This window comes from Sorex fumeus, unplaced genomic scaffold (genome assembly GCF_029834395.1).
Source record: "Sorex fumeus unplaced genomic scaffold, SorFum_2.1 ptg000039l, whole genome shotgun sequence".
Taxonomy (NCBI): Eukaryota; Metazoa; Chordata; class Mammalia; order Eulipotyphla; family Soricidae; genus Sorex; species Sorex fumeus.
This window is the reverse complement of record NW_026606096.1, coordinates 28,670,729-28,694,620: the sequence shown is the minus strand read 5'-3', so window position 1 is coordinate 28,694,620 and position 23,892 is coordinate 28,670,729. Positions and strand designations below refer to the sequence as shown.

General features: G+C 40.1%; 1 protein-coding gene across 1 annotated transcript in view; it reads right to left on the bottom strand.

Moving 5' to 3' along the window:
• SH3D19 (SH3 domain containing 19) overlaps window positions 1–23,892 on the bottom strand; it is a 199,603-nt gene that overhangs the window by 23,083 nt on the left and 152,628 nt on the right. Inside the window, exons 9-15 of the mRNA XM_056119057.1 lie at window positions 22,482–22,594; window positions 13,598–13,659; window positions 12,288–12,542; window positions 9,351–9,429; window positions 4,681–4,753; window positions 3,713–3,843; window positions 188–252 (exon numbers count right to left, since the gene is read on the bottom strand). Coding sequence (XP_055975032.1) covers window positions 188–252; window positions 3,713–3,843; window positions 4,681–4,753; window positions 9,351–9,429; window positions 12,288–12,542; window positions 13,598–13,659; window positions 22,482–22,594 — 778 coding nt within the window. The remainder of the gene's footprint in view (window positions 1–187; window positions 253–3,712; window positions 3,844–4,680; window positions 4,754–9,350; window positions 9,430–12,287; window positions 12,543–13,597; window positions 13,660–22,481; window positions 22,595–23,892) is intronic.

The following is a 23,892-nucleotide window of genomic DNA, read 5'->3' as shown; positions in this document are numbered from 1 at the left end:
CACACAGTCCCACGAGCCCACCAGAAGTGCAGAGTCTGGAGTAAGCCTTGGCCCCCCAAAATATGAAGTTTCTCTCATAATTAGAAAGACACACTGAGAATCTGAGAAATCATGTTCTGAAAATTATCTGGTAATTCTTTATGATATTTTATCTCCTTTGTATTTAGTATAAAAGAACAAAACTTACTTAACACAATGAGATGAAATTGATTCTCTTTCTCTTTTTCTGTTTTCTTTTTCTGGAACATCAATCTAGCAAAGACAAAATCAAGGCAACAACTGATTGTTTCTCAGATTTTAGTAAGAAAAATTTAAGGTTAAATAAATTTAGTAAACACATGATTGAACTGAGGTAGTTTAGCTAAATGTCACACTGATCAAATGCTATCATAGGTGCAAAAGGTAAGAAATTCAGAATTTGGGGCCAGAGAAGATAGTATAGTGAATAAGGGGCTTGCCTTTCATGTGGCTGAGCCAGTTCAATTTCCTGGACCACAAATGATCCCTGGAACATTACCAGGCATGATCCCTGAACACAGAGCCAAGAGTGAGCCTTGAGTACTGCTAGGTTTGACCTAAACCCACTTCCCCGCAACTGTTGCCTCCCCCAAATCAAAATTTGGCTCTTGAAACCAAGTATAAATTGCAGAAAAACTTTCCTGAACAGCCAATCAATCATCTTCTTTCTTATGGAATCACTGTGAGGTACGCAGTCACAAACTTGTTCATGGCTGGGTTTCAGTATACAGTGTTCCAACACCAGTGTACATTTCCCACCACCAATGTTCCCAGTTTTTTTCCCACCAACACCCACCCCCAGCCTCCTTCCTCTATGGCAGACACCTCTCCTCTCTTCTCTCTCTCTCTCTCTCTCTCTCTCTCTCTCTCTCTCTCTCTCTCTCTCTCCCTCCCTCCCTGCCCCCCCCTTTGGACCTTGTGGTTTGCAATACAGGTTTTGAAAGGTTATCATGTATATCCTTTTATGAACTTTCAGTATTCAGTTCTTGTCCATAGCGATCACTTCCAACTATCACTGTCCTAGTGGTCCCTTCTCTATCCTAACTGCACTCATTGCTCCTCTCCATCCCCGCCCCCCACCCCCAGCCGACTAGCAGCAAGCTTCCAACAGTGGACCAGTCCTCCTGGCCAATCAAGCCTCTTATTTCTGGAATCAGCACATCAGTATCATTCTCCCCAAGTTAGTTTTCTCTACCCCATGTTCTTTAAGTTAAATACTTCTGATGAGAAGGAGTAAAAGAAACTATTAACAGGTGTTCATGCATTACAGTAACTACTCCAAGTGTTGGTAAAGCAGCTAGATAGAAGCACAGTAGGAAGGGCTTGCTGTACTTGCCTTGCACATAGCAGCCCCAGGGATGATCCTCAGCTCCCATAGGGTCCCCCAAGCCCAGCCAGCAGTGATCCGTGACATCACCGGATGTGGCCCAAATAAACAAAAAGTGTTGGTAGAAAACTATACTTTCCTGAACCCCACCCCCCACCCCCAGAAAAAGACACTTTTTTAAAAAAAATGTATTTCCCTTTCTCCTCATCCCTTCCCAAATAAGACATCTGAATTAAGCTTCTGGATTTTCTCCATTTCCGTATCCTGCAACATCTTTTTTTTTTTCTCTTTCAATGTTAAAAGGATGAAAGGAATTAGTACTCAGTGAGTAACTACTAAGTAATAAGTACTTTATGTAATATTTCATTTACACGGCTCAGTAAAGCAGGACTATGATAACATATTTGACCATAATTATTAAGTCTGGAAAGAATTCAAGGCTATAAAGTTTATACTTAATAAATCAGCACCCTTCTTGATGAATTCCAAAAGTTTGAAGTTCCAAAAAATTTTTTAACTTCTAGGCTTAAAAATAACTCTTCTGGCAATAATGTGGCAGATTAGCGTGATTAATATTGGTGTGGTAATTGTGCTTTTTAAAGTACTGCTTCAGTGGGCAGAAGAAAAATGAGGAAGAGTGCTAAAACTAACATTATTCTTAATATTAATTTAGAAAATATAGTTTAAGTTCTCCCAGAAAATCAGAAAACACACACAAGACACACACACGTGCGCGTGAACACACACACACATACAGGACAATTTTTAAGACCCATATTTTATAATTTAAGAGACCTAAGCTTATATTTGAAAAAAGACAGTTTCTCTGTTCTATTTTTTTTTCTGAAATTTCTGATGTAATGAAAAATCACTTACTTTCCCCCCAGTTCTAAATAAGCTGTTAGCACTAAACTCTATAAGCTATTTTATTGCCATTTTCCAGTACCATTAAATAATCTTAAAAACCAGGTCACACTCTTCCTACTAACAGAAATGTTCATGTGACACTCTGATTTTAACCCTGTGTTTAACAACCATATGGTTTTGTATTCAGAACCATCTGTTTCCACAAGTTAGGCTGAGATGAATTGGAAAACTTTAATGCTTTAATATAATTAATAATATAATTTAATAAAAATTATAGCTGAAATTTATTATATAAAAAACCATTAAAGGCAAAAATTATTAATGGACCACTACCTCTAATGAAAGTATTTTAGTATCTGCACATCTATTTCTTTTTTTAATAAAAAAACTATAGCCTTCTTGATATAACATTCACATACCATACATTTTATGCACTTACATGCACAACTCAATGGTTTTTACCTTAGCTACAGATATGTACAGAGGAGAAAAAACTAAATTTAGTTTTATTAAGGCATGGATATGGAAAACGAAAAGGATGCAAGAAAAAAATAAATAAACTGCATGCAAAAAGAAGTATCACAGAGGGATGGGTATTTGATCATTGTATAATTGAAACCCAAGCACAAAATTTGTAAGTCTACAACTGTACCTCATGGTGTCTCACTAATAAAAAATTAAAAAAAAAGTATCACAAAAAGAAACTGTACCATTACTGGGAAAATATTCCTTTAGGGCAATCTAGTATTGCTTAATTCTTATTAACAAAAATTTTTACTTTTATTTATTTTTGGTGGGTAAGGAGGGTCTCCCAGGTGGTGCTTCAGAGATGCAACTGGTCAGTACTTCAGTGCAAGAGTGACGCTTGGGGATAATCCCAGATGGTGCTGGGGGTCTCCAGGGCTATGCTTGGATATGTTTAGGGACCATGTGGTGTAGAGGACTGACTTACGATAGGTCTCATGCAAGGCAAGTGCCTTAACCTCTGTAAATCTCTCTGGCCCCTTAACAAAAAATTTTAAAAGAATTAAAGGTTATCCTTAAGTACTTACCCACCCTCCAAAATTATTTGACTCATAGCTGGTGTGTAAAATTTTCACTTTAGGATTTCAGAAAAAATCCAAACATTAATTTCTAATACCCCATAATATTATAATAATTTACCCAGATCCAGCTGAGCAAATCTTCAATTTTTGTTTGTTTGTTTTGGGGCTACACCTAGTGGTGCTCAGGGGTTAATCCTGGCTCTGCACTGAGAAATCATTCCTGGTGGGCTTTGGGGGACCATAAGGGATGCTGGGTTGACTGTGTGCAGGTAAGTGCCTTATCCACTGTACTATTTCTCTGACCCAAAGTCTTCATTTTTTTAGTTTTCCAAACACCAAGTATTCTAAGAAAGAGAACTAGAACTCAAGAGTCCAGCATTCAGTTAGCTTGTCCAACTTGCAAGTAGCACAGAGACACATGAACATATGCAAGAGAAACAACAGGCCTACTTACAATTACTTTGACATAGTTGGCAGGAAACACACCAGTCTGGTTTCTACATTTCCCTTTATACCAATCTGCATCTATTTTTTCCAAAAGATAAACAATTTCTCCAGAAGTGAGATTCAAATCATCAATTTGCTCTGTAACATGAAATCATAATTATGTATGATGAATTATTATGGTGGCAGATTTGATTAAAGTAGAATGCAAAATAGTATTTAGTTCTGTCCATTGAGGCAGTATGTTCTACGGATGCTGAGAACAGATCATATAATCTAATTGACTTTTAAAGGATATTGCTTTTATGGGATTCCTCTTTTAAGACCAAATTATATATATTTACTATGCATTAATTTATGAGAAATGGTAAAAAAAAACTAGGCCAATGATTTCTACTGTTTCACTGGAAACCCTTTGCTAAATACATATTAAACAATGAGAGGGTATCACAGATAGAAGGAAATGGTCTTATTCCCAATCATACTTAAAATTTTCAATCTCAAAATATTAACTAAGGGAGTACTATAGTTCTTTAACAAGCAAATTTACTCTCACTGAAATAAAAATCAACCTACCAAGTACATATTAAAAAAAAGTTATAGAGAAATCCAAAGATTATTTTATTTGGCACCTGGTACATAGAATAGTTGACTACAGAACTTTATTCTATGTCTCATAAGTAATAGGCGAATAGTTTGGAAAGAGTTGAGCAAATAATCAATGAGAAATTTGTTCTTTGTTCAGCTGGAAGGGAAACTCTTGTCTCATCTCTCACTCTCTCTGTCTCTTCCCCTTTCGGTTTAAAGGCACATGAAGCCAGCCTTTCCAGAATGGCAGAGTTCAATCTACTCTTCCCAGAGGTGAGGCTGATGGCAAGATGACTTATACAGCCCAGACCCAGTTGGCACAGTGATGGGAGGTCACGCCAGGGAGGTGCCTTCTACTAAGGCTCTCACACTTTACTAGCACATCCTTACCTGCAGCAAAATCATGGAGAACCAGAGCGTGAGGAGCACTACAGCCAGCGGGCTTCTGAGTGTAGCTTGAATCCTTAAGGGAAAAACAAGGCTGTGAATGAAGTATGCAAGATAGAGGCTGGTTTATTGTTCACTCTCAGACCAATTAGTTTTTCCTCATTATAGTCCTCTTGACACATTAAGAGTACAAGCTGCACACCATACAGTTGAGTCAAACAACGGGATCATTACCATTAAGAAGACATGTGTCCTTGCCAAGGTAGGGCCGAAATAACTATGAATTCAAGCATCCCCACCCCAACAACTTTTAAACTGTGAGAAAAAAAAATTTAAACAGGAGATTCTCTGGTGCAGTGACATTTGAGTTCTGTTTTTGACTTACGAGAAAAGAAACCATGACAAAGCAGTCAGAAGGTGGTCTAGTATTAAGGTTTAGGTTTTTCTGATCTTTGTGGGTGAACAGACCTACAAAGGCAAATTCATTTACTGTAATAATAATAATAATCTCTCCAAAGCCCTTTCTCCCTGTATTTTCCCTGTGAGAGTGCAGTATTATGACTAGAAAGGGAGATTCATAAAGGAAAAATAAAGTGAGCTGCAGCTGGATTTGTGTTGCCCTAAGGAAAGTTAGGAGTGAGCAGTCAAATCCCTGCTCACTCTGATGGTGTTGCTTTGGAGGCACCCACACAGTGTCTCCTGTTTTCCCTATATAATCATATTCCCAAGGACAATTTACTGTAAATCACATTCTCCCCAAGACATGCCAGGATTTCAGTGTTTTTCAGTTGCAATAAAAATTACTGAGAAAACACAAACACAAAAATTTCATGGGGTAGCCTTTACCCTCAATTATGATCAGGGCTAAACCTTAAAAATAGAGTATTAAGGAGCTGGGGGGAAGGGACAACAGGCAGGGTGCTTGCCTTACACCTTATACACAGCAGACCCAGGTTTGATTCCCAGCACCACAAATGGTCCCTGGAGCCCTTCCAGGAGCGATCCCTGAACTCAGAGTCAGGAGTAAGCACTGAGCACAATAAGGGCCCCGAGGATGTGGCCCTCAAATCAAAAACTTTTGTCTTATCTTCAGCGAAACGGAAAAAGAAGAGAGCTCTGCAATGTGCAACGTGTGGTCTTGCTGTTCATAATGAAAAGAGCTAATGACTCCCACAGAAGTGTAATTCACAAAAAGTAAAATCCATTTCACTTATTACCACTTAAATGAATGCTTTCTCTAATTTGAAAGCCAATGTTACCACCCATGCCTGGCCCGAATTTTCTATTTAATCTGAATGGTTTATTTAACAGCAATTCTAAGTAAATTAGCAAAGAACATTCAATATTCCCTACCCGTTGAGCCAACTACCTAGATTGGCTAGTGTTAAGGACTGAACTTTTCTAATTGATAAGTAATGATTATTTTTATTTTTATTCAATTATTTTTTTCCCTGTGCCTGGGATTAAACCAAGAGCTGCACACAGGGAAATCTTGTTATATCCCCATAGCACCTTTACTGTGATCTTTTCTGAATCTCATTTGATCTTTCCACCAAAATGTACCTGCAGAGGCATGTTGCACTATCTCAAGTTAGATTAACCGGAATGCCAGTGTAGTTCAAGATAGCAGTGGCTAATGTCAGCTCACTGTACTAGCCCACCAAGTAACACGGACATTTCCTTAGAGACTTTTTAGTGCTTCTCCCTAAAGAAATGATCAGGATAGAAACTTCAGGGAATATAGTAAAGAATTAGAAGATGTTTTAAGTCTGGAGAAACTTAAATTTTGTTTACATAGTTTATTCTATATACAAAGGTGTCATTTTCTTTTTGTGGGGGGGAAAAAGGGTAAGAATTCAGTACACTGTGTTAGACAAGATGGCGATCCACTAGGGAAAAAAATGAAATAAGGAAAACTGGACAGCTATCTCAGCACGAACTAAGGGAGGGTAGGAGAGAAGACTTAGCAACTTGGGCCTCTCAATCTGTTTCCTTTCTCTGCTGTCAAGAAGCTCTCAACCTGGCCTGGAAGATAGAGGACAGAGAAACAGCCAAAACGGTTGGCCACAAGAGGTCAGTACAACTCAGATCATTCTATTAGATCATACTACTACAGTTCAAAGCTCTTTCTAATAAGACTATAATTGCCAATAGAAATGAGTAATAAGAACAACTAATACTCTTTGTGCACTATGCACTACTCACTATAAGATACTGTAGCACTGTCCTCCCATCAAGTTGCTCAAGCGGGCCCAGTAACGTCTCTTTTGTGAGACTTGTTACTGTGTTTGGCATATCGAATACGTCATGGGTAGTTTGCCAGGCTGTGCCGTGCGGGCGAGATGCTCTTGGTAGCTTGCCAGGCTCTCCGAGAGGGGCGGAGGAATCGAACCTGGCTAGGCCGGGCCGGCTGTGCGCAAGGCAAATGCCCTACCGCCATGCTACCACTCCGGCCCTATACACAATAATTAGCTCATTTAATTTTTAAAGTGTTTTTAAGACAGAATTCACAAATCATAAAATTCAACCACTTAAAGTGGTCTTCGTATAGTCATAGAATTGTGCAAATATCACCACAACCTCAGTTTATGTCACCCCAAAAAGAAACCCCCTAACCCTTTACCCTCCCAGTCTGAGGAAACACTAACTTCTGACTTCCTTATGATGGAATTTTAAATAAATGGAATATAAATAATACATAATAAACCAATTCTAGAAATAACTATGTGTGGAATTACTGTATACATTTCATACATCTACAAAAGGCAACAGGGGTTCAGGAGATAACTCAAAGGCTGGAGTACATGCCTGGCATGTTTGATACCTGGTTGAGCCCTCAACACCACTGGACACTATCCAGGCACCAGAGTCAGCCCAAGAATCACTGAGAGTGGTCCCTAGACCCCCAGAGTACTGCTCAGAAGGGCAACCACACACAAAAAGTTAACTCCCTAAGGCAATGAAAGGGAATAAAAATCTAGCTTCCTAAAACCCAATCATGCTCTCAACTGGGTAATAACCTCTCGATCTCTCGATTTCCCCAGGTGACAGACTCAAACTAAACTGATAATACTCAATATTTCCTTAGTGAAGTAGGAGAAAGTACAACATTTTTTTAAGAACTTTTACAAACCAAAGACTTTGAGTTAAATGACGGAGTTACTTTTTATATTTGCCACATTAACTATCAGAGAGTGAAAATTTAACTAGGTAATTTAAGAAGCCACTATAAGAATATACTTCAAAATTGTTCCATAGCATTTTTCTTGCTAAATAAATGACCTTCCATAGCCACTGTATTCTGCCATTGTCCACAAGTGACTCAAGCTAAATTGTGACATCAGGTTGTGGAATGATATTTCATTTCAATATTTGGTGAGCTAAAATCAGAAAAATAATACTCTAAGCTTAAATTTTTAAGGGAGCTGCTTTTTAAATTTCAGACCTGGCAGTTATAGGGCTCCCTTTGACATAATTACCTATTCTGCTGGGATACTAATCTCTGGCAGATTGGTAAACATGTTTACATTATTCAAAAAATAAACATTAATAAACTGAGTTTATTAATGGTTGAGTGCTCTGGTTTGCTCTAAGTCATCATGATATGAAGAAGTAAGAACACACGGCAGTCACTTGTGTAGCAAAGTGATTAATATGGCAGTAGTAACTTTTAAAAGTAATTTAAAAATTTTTTGGGGCGTCACACCCGGTGATGCACAGGGGTTACTCCTGGCTCTGCAGTCAGGAATTACTCCTGGTGGTGCTCAGGGGACCATAAGGGATGCTGGGAATTGAACCCGGGTCAGCTGCATGCAAGGGAAATGCCCTACCCGCTGTGCTGTCACTCCAGTCCCCAAAATTTATTCTTAAAATGGGATAAATGTTACTGTAATTTTTATTCTCATTAAAATAAATGCTGATGAAAATCTATGGATAAAATATAATTAAAAGTTCTTTATCTAAATCTCATTCTCCTAAATAGCCTTGAATATAATCTCAGGGCTAGGATGAAAGAGACGTTACTGGGGCCTGCTCGAGGCAATCGAATATCTAAAGTGGGCTTTATGTATAATATGAGGGTTGTACAAAATGAATTCCTTCCATTTGGTCTGCTTCAAAGACATTCATCAAGTAAGGTGATAGTCTTAATCTGAGTCTGCTGAATTTAGTCAGCATCTCTCCCTTTCAGCATCCCAAGTAATTATTTTCTGCAAGTTCCAGCATCACGAAAATATCCCCCTGGAAAGTATAATACCTCTGTTTGAAGCAAATATTGTAGCACTGTAGCACTGTCCTTCGTCTACTGTTCATTGATTTGCTCGAGCAGGCACCAGTAACATCTCCATTGTGAGATTTGTTGTTACTGTTTCTGGCATATCGAATACGCCACGGGAAGCTTGCCAGGCTCTGCTATGCGGGTGGATACTCTCAGTAGCTTGCCAGGCTCTCCGAGAGGGACGGAGGAATCGAACCCGGGTCGGCCACGTGCAAGGCAAACTGTACTATCGCTCCAACCCAAGCAAATATTATATAATAAAATATTATTACTTTTTCCCACATTTAAATCATTGGAGCCTAAAGCATTTAATAATGTGTGAAGTAGTGTTTACTACTTTTGAGGCCAGTGTTTTTATTTTTAAAGAGTTAGTCTGTAAAGAAAGAGCTTGATTTACCTTACAAGAGACTTCTCTAGAGTTTTGTGAGACAACGTCTTCATTGGCAATCCCATGAGGCACAGAGAGCTTAAACATAAAACCAAAAAAAGAATTATTCACAATCAAATAGCCTCCTCATAAATTGCTGATCACATGGGGGTTGGCATTCATGTTTAAAAATTTTGTTTTTAGGTGTGGGGCACACCTGGCAGTGTTCGGGGCTTATGCCTGGTTTATTCCTTACTTACTCCAAACAAATACGGTGCTGGTTATGTACAAAATAAGTGTCTTGCATGTATTATCCCTCTGGCCAGGTCTGCCATTGATTGCTTATGGGTATAAAATGTTCTTGCTGGTGTGGAGCTGTGACTACAGGCCCATGAAGTCATATTTTGGCTGTCACCTTTAACTACCTTAACCAGGAAGTTCTATTCTATAGACCAGGGTCACCCCACCCGGGTGACCTCACAGCCTGTCACAGCATGTCTCTAATGCATGGTGCTCAGTGGCTATCTTCTGAGGCCAAGGGGAGACTTGGGCCTTCTCTGCATTGCCTGGCTGGCGGCTTCCCATTGAATCTCATCTTCTGCCAGAGTCTCTGATACTGAGTGTCTACTTAAATCCAACTCACTGCCTGTCCTAGCCACTCAGCTCAGTCTATTCTTAGAAAGGCTTTGACCTTTAACTTTTCTCCCTACCAGGGGACTCTGTTTCCTGCTTTGGCAAAGTTTGGCAGCTGAATGAGCCTCATAATAGAAAACTCCTATCTTGGAATGTGACTATACAAGGAAATAATTTCCAACAAGAAAAGGGAAGACTGTGTGGCCCATCCCAAGATGTAGAGTACAAAGGCGGTGGCCCTTTCAGACTGGGTTGGGTAGTGCCACCTACCAGCATCCCTGTAATGTCTTAGTGCCCCCAACGTACCCATATTCCTGGCTAGCCGTTTAAGGGTAGGATAGCCATAAGGTAAAGAAAGGAACTTCCAAAATTATTTCATGATGTGACACACCACACTAACATATCATTTTCAATCTACCCGTTAGTTTTTCTAGTTTTTTTTTTTTGGGGGGGGGTAGGGGAGAGGGGTAACGGGGCAGTGGGGGAAAGCCAATGGTTCTCAGGGCCTACTCCTTCCTGGCTCTACACTCAGGAATCACTCATCACTCCTGGTGAGCTCAGGGGCCCATATGTAGTGCTTCAGATAGAACTGGGGTCAGTCATGTGCAAGGCAAGAAATAGACCTGCTGTACTATCACCCTGTATCCAATTTTTCAAATATTTTACTGACATACAGCTCTGGATAAAACTGGCTCCACCTAAATAAGCTCTTAACATGGAATGGTCAAAGGAGGTAGAGACTTAACAACTATAACACTATCTTTAAATAAGACATAATGATTAAGAACATGGTTCCGATTCAACGGTTCTGTGTTCAAAATTTAGCTCCACCTTTAATCCATTTTGTAAACCTGAATTAATCTGTAAACCTAAATCAATTATTTAATTTCTTCCTCCGACACTCTCTCTCTCTCTCTCTCTCTCTCTCTCTCTCTCTCTCTCTCTCTCTCTCTCTCTCTCTCTGTGTCACAACTGTCTGTATTCAGGGCTTACTCCTAGCTCTATGCTCAGGGATCACTCCTGGCAGTTCTTGGGAGACCATATGTGGTGCTGGGGGTTGAATCCTGGTTGGCTGCATAAAAGTGGGTGCCTCACCTGTTGTACTATCTCTATGCCCCCTTAATCTTATCTTTTCCCCCTCATCTGCAGAGCACAAGTAGTAATAGCATCTACCTCACAGGGCTGATGTGAAGGATAAATAACTTATTTAACATGTATAAAGCAATTAAATCAATTGGGATCATAGGTAAGTACAGGAGGTAAGATGCTTGTCTGCATACTACCCAACTGAGTTAGATCCCCAAGCACCAAGTAGGAGCCCCTCAAGCAAAGTCTCAAGAGGTCACATCTGAACAGAGCCAAGAATATTCCCTGAGTACCACTGGGTACTTTTGGTGTGACCTACACTCAAAAAATCATCAATCAAAAAACATGAAGACATAGAAATATATTACAGTCTATCATACATCTCTTAGGGTGGTTTAAAAAATTCAAATGACTTTAAGTGACAATAATGATGGAAATGTATAACACTATTAATTGCTTTTTAAAATATCTGCTATCATTTAATTGTTTAAAAGTACAAATAGTCCTCCTCTTATCATTTTTTATTTTTAAAAATTTATTAGATTAATCTGACCAAAGAGACCACATAAATGTTTCCACATGAAGGAAATGGAGACAAAGGCTCAAGGTATGAGACTGAAAAGAACAAAATTAGTATCTTAGTTAATCTTATTTATGATAACTTCTAACTAGTATCAAATGGATCAGGGTCATTAGGTTTTACAGAAAGAAAAAATTCATCCTAATAAGAATTTTTCTTTTTTAGTCTGTAGGTAAGATAATTATGAGACATAAACCATAAAGTCTGACCTTTATTTCTATCAATACAGCCTATGTTTTTGGATTACATGGGAAATGTTTTTTACTTCCATTTGGTCAAGCCAGATAGTAGGGTACAATTCCTGTCTGCTTTGCTTCCTTTTCTTCTATTTCTCCTAATAATGAAAAGTGCTTTAAAGATCTACGTTTTCTCATGCTCTTATCTAAAGCACTCCTCTTAGGGTTCTGGGGCAAATCCACATTTGTCTCACTGTCTTTTCCTAAGGAAAAAGAGATTCTATAAATGCTGAAGACAAATCTCTTACCACAATCATTTCTTTATTTTTGGGCCACACCTGGCAGTGCTCAGGGGCTATTATTTTCACTGCACTCAATTTAAGAGGTGCTTGGAGACAATTTGTGTCGCAGAACAAACGCGCGCGCGCGCGCACACACACACACACACACACACACACACACACACACAGCTATATATACCATGTATTTTCTCTGTAGAGAGGGTGTCCTGGTTTTGGGCGAGGGGGTAGCACCGGATCTTGACTTTTAAAGACTTGGCTTTTGGTTTTTGTGAGTCCAGATGCCAAGTTACTTTGTTTGTTCTGAAGATCCATATCAGAAGAGGACCGATTGAAAGGCAGTCTTTTTGTTGATGCTCTGCTTGCAGAAAGTTTGGGAGGAGGTGGTCTCTCAGGAGGCCCCTTGGACGAAGGCTGTCGAGCTGGTATAACTTTTCCATTTACAGGTCTGAAAGTCAATGTAGTCTGTCAGTGTTTCATTCATTCTGTTTTGTCTTTCATTCATTCTGTTTTGTGTTTCATTCATTCTGTTTTGTCTTTTCTTACACACACACACACACACACACACACACACACACACGCGCGTGCTTTCTATTCGTAGAATAGAATACAATTTACTGAGAACATGTAGGCATGTCATTTTTGTGGAAATGACTGTGGTGTCAAACACTATTTTATTAGAGGAAATGTCATGATGTTTCAGCTTCTTCTAATCTGGCACTTGAGATTCATTAGTTCAAGACAAACAAGCATTTACTTTCATGAGGTCTCGAAGGCCCTGTTGTTTCTTAAATACACCACGACTATTTCAAGACACCAAGCACTTTTACCAAAGCCTGATTCGAAGATGTCGGGTATATGTGATGTAATTTTATACATGATTAGGAAAAAGAATTGGTGTTTGATAACTTCCCTAATATTCATGTTATAAGAATTATTAAAAATTCAATTTTGATTAATATAAGAAAAGCTGGTTCTGAAAACGAGATAAGATGACTATTACTTTGAAAGCTTTCATTAATTCCCAAGATAAAAATAATTTCCAATATAGTAATGTCTTCTGATAGCATCACAGAGTTTTGTTTAAATACTCTTTGTGAAACTCTGAAGAACAGGTCTCCTTGGAGCTATGAAGACTCTGTGGAAATGACAAAAATCAAGCATGTTTCTTATATGAAGGAGAGGGAGACAGGAAGAGAGGAGGATATGGAAAGAGGGAAAGAGGAGAGAGGGAGTGAGGAAGAGGGAGACAGGGAGAGAGGGTGAAAAAGAGAGGAGAGAGGGACTGGGAGGAGGGAGAGGGAGAGAGGGAGTGGAACAGGGAGAGAGAACAGAATTTCTACGATATGCTTTGAGTAAGACTAGACTGATGGCTTGAGTGAAAAAATAACTACAAAAAGATCAAAGGTCAACAATGCTGAGTCTTGAAGACTAAAAGAAGGAGTTCAGTCTCCAGGTCATTAGTTTTATTCCAACTTACTTTTTAAATTTTCCCACACTTACCGTGGTGGCAAACTTGGGGGTCCTCGAAGAGAAACTCCTATTTGACTAGCAAGATTGGATTCCTACAAATAACAAAAAATGCTTTTTAGTTAAGGTTATCAGGAGTAGTTCTGGATTTGAGGGCTAGATCTGTATGTGAGAATGTAAAATTTATATGGGCTTTTAAAAATTCTGATTACTGAGTAACTTATTCCTATGGAAAATGTCCATGTCATGGAACCTCAGGAATAACTTAGATGCTAACATTAACTGCCCAGCAAAGGGTAAGGTTGAAAGTTCAATCCCTGGTGCCCCTGAATATGCCAAGTGCTCTGTTGTCTGTAATTCCTGGTACCACAAGTGTCTCTGGCTGGGTCACAGCCAGTGTGTGAGGGCCAAAAAGTTCAGGGACTGTGGCCCTGAAGTGTAACCCTGGTGAGCACCACAACTACATGAGTGTGATCATACTCATAGAAACATAGCCAAGGCTGGAGAGATATTTGCAGCTGACCTGGGTGTGATCCCTGGCATCCCTTATGGTCGGTCCCCTGAGTCCACCAGGAGTGATTCTGAGTACAGAGCCAGGACTGAACCCTTAGCACTGCCAGGTGTGGATCCAAAATAAAAACAAAAACAGAAAGAAAGAAAGAAAGAAAGAAAGAAAGAAAGAAAGAAAGAAAGAGGAAGGAAGGAGTGAGAAAGAAAGTAAGAAAGAGGGGGGGAGGGAGAGAGAGAGGGAAAAAAAACCCACAACCAGCATGGAACACTGGGGCTGAGTGCGGTCTAAGCTCTACAACCTGTGTACATTCCCCCCAGCAGACATGGTAACTAAATGTGCAGGTGCCATGACCAGACATGTATATAAGCCTCAGTCATTGTAACAGCATAGGAAAGGGAGGGGAGGAAGTAAAGAAACAAATAGTCTATATCCTGATACAAGTAAAAACAGGGCTGGCTTGCCCAGTCAACCGCAGGTTGCCTGTGTGATTCTGCACCAGCAGATTCTTGAGGAATTAAAGATGATGTTTAAATCATCCTCACACCACATGGACTGCACAGAGGATATGCACTGCTCCTACATTTAGACATTTAAGTGACTTGGTGAGTAGTTTGTTTTTCTTGCAACAGTGAGATCTATCATCACTGGATGGTTTGTACATTGTGGAATGGGTTTTGAATCAAAAGGAGGTGTGAACATAAAAGACAGGTAAGGGATGACTTGAAAGGAGAGCAAGAAAGCAAAGAGCTTAGACTACCCCAGCAGAGAGATGGAATGCACTTAGAAAGTTTGTAGAAAAGAGTAAAGGGGGAATAATGTTAAAAATAAGATGGAGAGGGGTGGAATTATTTAGCCTAATAGACGGGAGAAACGAGGTATAGAGCTCAACAGGAAGACAGATAAGAAAGACAGATGTCTCTAAGCCAAAGGATTCAAACTATTGAACTAAGTAGCTGCTGTGAACATGCTGTAGTCCAAGGGCTAAGATATGAGTATAATACATGGAAAATACTTATGATCTTCTCTTGAATGAGAAGTTTAAGGACATCAAAGCCAAAACTTTTTCATTTTTAAAGGGAAATGTCCTCACTAAATTCTTCAGATTGAATCATTTTTCCAACTTTCCTATTATGACATTCAGAAATATTTCTCCAAAACCTCTAAATGGGGAAAGATGTGAATCCTTTAGAATTATACTTGCACTCTTTTAAAATGGAAGCTTAACTACATCTTGGGAATCTTTGGGCTAAACTGGGCAGCATTCTTTCATATTTTATAAAACAGAAGCTACTTCCATGGCTTTTAATTTAGATAGAATATTTACAGCTTTTCCTTAAATACCAAATGATTAATCACCAGCACTACTATCACTTAAATGTTTCAATGTCTTAAAATCTCATTTTTAAAAACAAATTAAGCTTGCCCTTAAAACTTAGTTTCACTAATGAGTTCAGTTAATGTAGTGAAGCAAGTCATCAGCTCATAAACCCTGCAATATTTCAGAACATAATCCATGCCTTATAAATATGCAGCTGACTATATTCCTCCTAACAAAAATTGCTATAACAATCAAAAAGCTTATTTCTTATGTCAGGGAGATAGTATAGGGGTTAAGACACTTGACTTATATGCAGCCAATCCTGGTTTAATCCCCAGTACCGCTTATGGTCCCTGAGCAGCACCAGGAGTGACCTCTGAGCTCTGCCTGGTATGACCCCCAAATTAACCTTCCCCCCAAAACCACTTTATATTTAAATTGTTTTGAAAGATTTTGTTTCACACTAAGCTGAGCTCAGGGACTGACTCCTGGCTCTATCAGGGATCACTCCTGGTGGGGCTCAGGCATATGTGGTGCAGAGGATTGAACCTGAGTCAGCTGCATGCAAGACATGCACTCTATACCCACTGACTATCACTCTGCCCCACAAAAGAAAATATTTCCATGAACACCTTTGAAATTAAAACAACCAAACCAAACAAAATACTCTAGCAGATGGCTAGGAACTTTTGCTTTTCTCAGAATTGTGGTTGTAAGGGCTGGTGCAATAGCACAGCGGGTAGGGCGTTTGCCTTGCATGCGGCTGACCTGGCCAACCCGAGTTCGATTCCTCCACCCCTCTTGGACACCTGGAGTATCTCGCCCGCAAGGCAAAGCCTGGCAAGCTACCTGTGACATATTCGATATGCCAAACACAGTAACAACAAGTCTCACAATGTTACTGGGCCCGCTTGAGCAAATCAATGAACAACTGAGGACAGTGCTACAGTGTTACATGGTTGTTAGATACTTTAATAATTAAGAGCTAAATTAAAAAATGTAGAGGTATAAATGTGACACGGAAAGTTAGAGAGGATATACTATAAAAAATATATGCCAGCACACTTTGGTGGGGGGCCTAAGTATCATTTTAATTTCTTGATTTTCTAAACTGAGCGTGTGCATGTGTGTGTGCGTGTGCATGTGTGTGTGTGTAGTTAGGGTCTCCCAAGTACTGCTCAGGAAGCCCGAGGCCCCTCCCAGTAATTCTTGGCCAATAGGGCCTGCATTTCAGTGTGAGGGTCTGAGTGTGGTGCTACTTAGGCTCTGCACTGCCTGGGATTACCTGGGCCACTCCAGCCCTAGTAGGGGACCTGTGGTGCCAAGGACTGAACCAGGGTTGGTTGCATGCAAGGCAAGTGCCTTAACCCCTGTACTATCTCTATAGTCCCCAAATGAGCACATTTTATTAATCTATTTATTTACTGCTATACTGCAACTGGCAGTACTCAGAGCTCACTCCTGGCTCTGCACTCAGGGATCACTCCTGGTGGGCATGACAGACCAGAGGGGACCAGGGTGAAAGCCAGGTCAGTCACATTCAAGGTTAATGCCCTTTTGCTGTACTATCACTCCAGCCTCCGAAGAAGCACACTGTAGACCAGAGGGTTGGAGAAGGAAAATGGCAGCATGCCCAACACTCACTAGATATCAGAAATATTCTGAAAGGCACTGCTGTATCTAGCCCTTTTTAAATGCTGGTATGAGGGAAATGGTTTGCTGCAAAAGTTTAGATTTGTTCAGTTTCAGATTGGTGCACAGGCTCTGCTAAAATCTTTGGAAAATTATTTATTTTTTATTTTTAAGCAGTGTGTGTGTGTGTGTGGGGGGGGGGTTGTGTCACACAGAAGTACTCAGGATGACCATTGGCAGTAACTGGGGGACCTTCTGTGGTGTCAGGAATTTGAACTGATGTTGGTAGGATGCAAGGCAAGTACCTGACTTCCTGTACTGTCTCTTCAGTCACTAGAAGATTATTGATTAGAGCTTTCTTCCTCTTCCATATTCCACACCTGAATGTCTTTAAGACATTTGCTTCATATGACTTTTCTCTATAAAATCTTTAAACTGTCTTTGCAGATGCCATCTTTCTGCTTATCTGCTAGGGTAAGATTTTGTTTGTTTTTGAGTCACACCCAGTGATGCACAGGGGTAACTCCTGGATCATACACTCAGGAATTACTCCTGGCAGTGCTTGGGGGACTACATGGGATACAGGAAATTGAATCCGGGTGAGCCACATGCAAAGCAAATGCACGACCCACTGTGCTATCGCTCCAGCCCTAGTAAGATTCTTTTTATACCCAAAATTTTAAAAAAATTCCCCATTTTCCTCCTGTATTTTCAAAAGATGTGTTTCTTCCAAGATCATTATGCAGTTTGTTGGAATCACTGGGCAGCTTCTGCAGATAATTCTTCTCTAATTCTTCTCTTCTTTTTCTAAGAGCTGGTATCACATCTGTCCAAAATTCATAATCAGCCTCAGACCCCTTCCATGGACAGAATGTGTTTCCTCTCAGTAGCCAGCTTCTGTGTTAGAGCTTTGACTATACAAATACAGCATTTTTTTAGCATTCCTGCAATGGTTGGCAGCTTCCTTAAGGAAGGCACTTGGGGGACATGGGTTCCCATGGTGGGCAAAAAATGCACACAGAAACATTTGCTCCTGTTAATGGAATGAGTCTAATATCTCATGTTCCACTCTCTGGAGTGTTCCAACATTTAAGTGTAGAAAATAAGATTTTACAAATTACAGCCATTTTTTTTTCTGGGATGGAAAGTTCTCGGATACTCAAAGCTTATTCACACAGGTGAAATATTAATCATTCAGTAATTAAAATTCCTTTTCCTGTTTGCCATACTTGGCAGTGCACAGCTGATCATATGCAGTGGCGATCACCATATGTAAGGCAATCACCTTGACCTTTGCACTACTTCTCTGGCTCAAGTAATTATAATTCCTAAACAAAAGGTCTTTCTCTACAGATTTCCCTATCTGGCTTTGGAAAGCTCTACATGTGAATTCAGTCAAGTCACTGATCCTATCTGTTTCTCATCTTTACTTTCTTCAGGCATTTATTACATACAACACAGATGTGTTGACTCCTTTTGTAAAAAGTGTTTTCCTTATCTAGTTAACGTGAAGTGCAAGTACAATTATGAATGTAGTACTTCTCCAGGCGGTTTTAGTTTATTTTAACTTCCTTTCTTGCTTACAAAAGCAAAAAAATGCCCAAAGTGCCTATGAACTGCTTAACATATTACTATCCAGTATTTTAAGAGTTTTATGATCTAAAAAGCCCATTACATGATTTAATGAAGGACATGTATGCCTATTCATCCTCTTAACTTCTCTCTTTCTTCCTTCCTTTTGCACTCAGGAATCACCCCTAGCAGTGCTCAGGCAACAACGGATGCTGGGATCAAACCCAGATTTGCTGTGTGCAAGGCAAGTACCTTACCCATTGTACTATCACTATGGCCCCTCAATTTTTTTTAATAGTTCTTTAGAGTAGAAGTCGGTAAACCTTTTCAAGTAACTTTCTCTAAGTGGAAATAATAGATTTTCCTATTCAGCAATAGCAAGGTAGAGGCCCTATCTTTTCTTTCGTGATTTTTTAAACCTGGTTTTATAAAAATTTATTAGCAAGTGCTCTGAAAATGCAAGTGATGACTAAATTTTAATTCAGCCTTCAGAAAAATCTCATTAATGTGACACTGGATAATTCAGTTTAATATCTTCTTCAGAAAAATTTCTCTTCCCTAGATGATTAGATGGGTTTGCACATATATTAAGCATAGTTAATGTACAAAGTAAAACTACTTTAAAATCTGAACAAAAAATTGGTTCAAAGACTTTAAGAATTGGCTTCTGAAATAAACCATTAATATAATCTATCATATGAGTTTTTTAAAGTATGGGGATATGTCACTGTCACTGTCCTCCTGTTGTTCATCGATTTGCTCAAGCAGGCCCAGTAATGTCTCCATTGTAACACTTGTTACTGTGTTTGGCATATTGAATACGTCACGGGTAGCTTGCCAGGCTTTGCCATGTGGGCGAGATACTCTTGGTAGCTTGCCGGGCTCTCTGAGAGGGGCGAAGAAATCAAACCTGGGTCAGCCAGGTCGGCTGCGTGCAAGGCAAATGCCCTACCTGCTGTGCTATGGCTTCAACCCATGGGGAAATGTATTAATGTTAAAATAATAATAAAAAATCAGATGTTGACTCACCCACACGGCCATGCTCTACCAATTCATGAGTAAATCTCCAAAGAAACACAAGCCAAGCAACTACAACTCATGAAAACACTGGTTCATCCCCCCGCCTTCCCCATGACCCTTGCTAAGAACTTCAGGGTGTCCTCAGGATGGGAGCCTTACCTTGCAGAGGCTAGGCAGCCATACCCACAACCCACCTCGCAGCCACATCAATAGCTCAATTCTACTGCTTCACTAAAACTGCAGCGACACCAAATCATGAAAAAGTTCAGATACTTCTGGTAACCAGGCTGAGAACCCCAGAGTATTTTCAACTCATTGGCCCAGACCAAAGATCCTAAAGTGTCTGGACCACTTAATGCGCTGCATTAATATGGCTGCACAACACCTCCAAATTCTTCAGTACTGAAATTCTAGTAGGAACACACCAAATTACATGGAAAAATAGCACGAAAGGCAACTAAACTCAACAAACAAAAACAGTAACACTGGAGGCTCAATTAACAACAAAATACTTAGTAAATACTTTGGCCAGGACTTTCAACACATGGTGAGATATATCAGCAATTCCATTACTTCATATCTACCCCAAGACACAAAAGCATTCATTCGAAAGACAAACACACACCATTATTCACTGCAACACTTAGGAAATGGAAATAACCTAGGTATCCAATGACGGATGAGTAGATAAAGAAAGTGTGGTATATATACACAATGGAATACTATGCAGCTTCAAGAAATGATGAAATCATGCAATTTGCTGCAACTTGGACAGCACTGGAGAATATCATGTTAAATGAAGAAATCTAGAAGAGTAAGGACAAATACTGTATGATCTTATCTGTGGGATACAAACAAGACAAGGAAATGCAAGGTATCAAATGGGGGTACCTAGATTACCCTAGACCTTATGTTTTAGAAATAAGAAGGCTAGGGAAGGAAAGAAATTGAGGAGGGATGTAAGGAAAGGCAGAGAGGAGGTAAAAAAGAGGAGAAGGGTGAAGTGCCTCAGATATATCTATATATACATCTAGAGGTATGGTATATATCAATGTAACTAAAACACAAAGTCAACAAAACTGTAATTAGGAGGCCCAAACTATTGTACCCAAACTTTAAAATGTGCTTATTGGTGCCTAAAATAGAATTAAAATCAAAGCTTGTTACGGAAGCAGGCTGGGGATGGTGGTGGAAAGGAACACGGGATACTGGTGGAGGAAAGGTCTCACTGGTGAAAGGATTGTTGTTGGGATACTGTATGCCTGAACAACTTAGTGCCTTAAAAAAAAAAGAGGGGCCTAGAAAAATAGTAAGTGGGTAGGGTGCTAGCCTTGCATGCAGCCAATACAGATTTGATCCTTGGTACCCCATACAGTTCACCAAATTCTACCAGGAGTGATCCCTGAGAACAGTGCCAGGTGTAATCCCTAAACACAGTGGAGGCCCAATAACCAACATAGGAACTGGAGCAATAGTACTGCAGTTAGGGCATTTGCCTTGCATGTGGCCAACCTGTGTCCAATCCCTGGCATCCCAAATGGTTTCCCGAGAACCGCAAGGAGTAATTCCTGAATGCAGAGCCAGGAATAACCCCTAAGCATCAACGGGTATGACCCAAAAAGCAGAAAAAAGAACCCAAAAATAAACCAAAATCGAAACAAAATAAAAGGTAATGCCATCATATTGGTATAGGACAAAATTATTTTATGATGAAGTAAAATAAAATGACCTATTTCACTTGTTCTATATTTGATTTTTAGAATATTGAATATCACATTGAGGCTGGAGCGACAGCACAGCGGGTAGGGTGTTTGCCTTGCACGCGGCCAACCCGGGTTCGGTTCCTCCGCCCCTCTCGGAGAGTCAGGCAAGCTACTGAGAGTATCCCGCCTGCACTGCAAATCCTGGCAAGCTACCCGTGACGTATTCGATATGCCAAAAACAGTAACAACAAGTCTCACAATTTGTTGTAAGATGTTACTGGTGCCTGCTCGAGCAAATTGATTAACAATGGGAGGACAGTGCAGTTCTACAGAATATCACATTAACATGTGCATAGAACTGTAGCACTGTCGCACAGTCCTCCCGTTGCTCATGAAGTTGCTCGAGCGGGCCCAGTAGCATCTCTTTAGTGAGACTTGTTGTTACTGTGTTTGGCATATTGAATATATCACAGGTAGCTTGCCAGGCTCTGCCGTGCGGGCGAGATACTCCCGGTAGCTTGCCGGGCTCTCCGAGAGGGGCGGAGGAATCGAACCTGGCTAGTCTGGACCAGCTGTGCCTAAGGCAAACGCCCTACCACTGTGCTATCGTTCTGGCCCCAACATGTGCATAGGACTTAGAAATTGATTTGTAATAAAGGTTGCTTTTTTAAAATCTGAGCAGTAGTAAAATAATTTAGACATCATTTGAGTATTAAAAATTAGATCAGAGCGGGGCTGGAGCAATAGCACAGCGGGGAGGGCATTTGCCTTGCATGCAGCTGATTCGGGTTTGATTCCCAGCATCCCATATGGTCCCCCAAGCACCGCCAGGAGTAATTCCTGAGTGCATGAGCCAGGAGTAACCCTTGTGCATCGCCAGTTGTGACCCCCCCCCAAAAAAAAAAAGTTAGATCAGAGGAATGAGAAAGATAGTACAGCAGGTAACCCAGAAAGATAGCACACAGCGAACCCAGGTTTTATCCCTGGCACTGTATGTGTCCTGAGTGTCCTGAGTCCACCAGGAGTGACACCTGAGCACAGAGTCAGGAATAAGACCTGAGCGCAGCTGGATGGGCATAGCCCAACATTAATTTTTTTTTATTAAAAAAATATTAGCTGAGCTTGGTTTTCAACCCATAACAGTCTTTAATGATCACTTACCACGTTTCTAGTTTTGTCAATACTACTGGGTTTTCCAGTCACTGCACTGTACGTGTTTCCAATAGGCTTTTCAGTAGGAAGAGGAGGTGGGTTTTGTGGATCCTCATGTAAACCTGGGAAAATAGCAGTAATTCATTAATTATTTTTTGTCTTCGGGGTTCCAAACCATGGAAGTTTGTAACTCGGTGGTTGTTTAGGAAAATGAGAATTACAAAAAATTCACACAAAAATTATATTGCTAAAATAATTACACAGAACAAACCTCAGAAAATTAACGAATTATCAGATATCAACTAATTTTACTGAACACTTTTAATAAAGATAATACTAAATAATTACAATAACAGGTAGCATTTATTAAGTATCTTCTACATACCAGCAATTTATTCACTATATTTCTCAGCTCAACATCTATGTGGTAGATTCACACAGTCCATTATTAAACAGCCACAGACAGTGATTGAATTTAAATCGTTATTAAAATTAAAAACTGAGGGGCCTAAGAGGTAGTACAGGAGTTAAGGCAATTGCTGTGCATGCAGCTGACTTAAAATCAACCCCTATCATCCCATCTGGTTTCCTTAGCACTGCTGAAGGGACCTCAGAGCACAGAGCCAGGAGTAAGCCCTGAACACCGCTGTGCTCCACCTACCAAAGAAAATTAAAAATGGAGGGCAGAAAACAGTCCAGGGGCTAGGGTGCTTGGCTGACGTACAGGCAAGTCTGGTACTGCATGTTCCCCAAACACTGCTGGGAATGACTACCAAGCATAGAGTCAGAAGCAGTCCCCGAGTAGGGCCAGATGTGGCCCCCAAAACCCCTACAAATAAATTAAGGAAAACAGTAATCCTTCAGTTACAATAGCTATATATCTAAAGCTCAATATGTGGAGTCACATGTGGCCATGAACAGAATATTTCTGTCTCTGTGGACATTACCATTAGAAAGCACTCTGCAAGGTAATATCCTACCCATTTTGCAGATGAAGATGCTGAAGAGAGAAAAAAAGTGAGCCTTAAGGTCTTAAGTCTAGTAATGGTCAGATAAGAAGGTTCTGAACCCTAAATCTGTCTGTGTTCTTTTGTAACAGGCTTGCAGGAGCATCAGTCCTCCTCCATCCAAAGTGTTAAATGTATTTTCTAATCCATTAGCCACTGATTAATGAGGTTTTATTTTTTGTTTTTTTGTTTTTTGTTTTTGGGCCACACCTGGCAATGCTCAGGGTTACTCCTGACTCTGCACTCAGGAATTACCCCTGGAAGTGCTTGGGAAACCATATGGGATTCTGGGGATTGAACCTGGGTCAGCCACATGCAAGGCAAATGCCCGCTCTACTTACTGCACTCCGGCCCTGATTAATGACTTTTATTGCCCTCACTTTAACAGTATCTTTGCAAGTAAACAACATGCT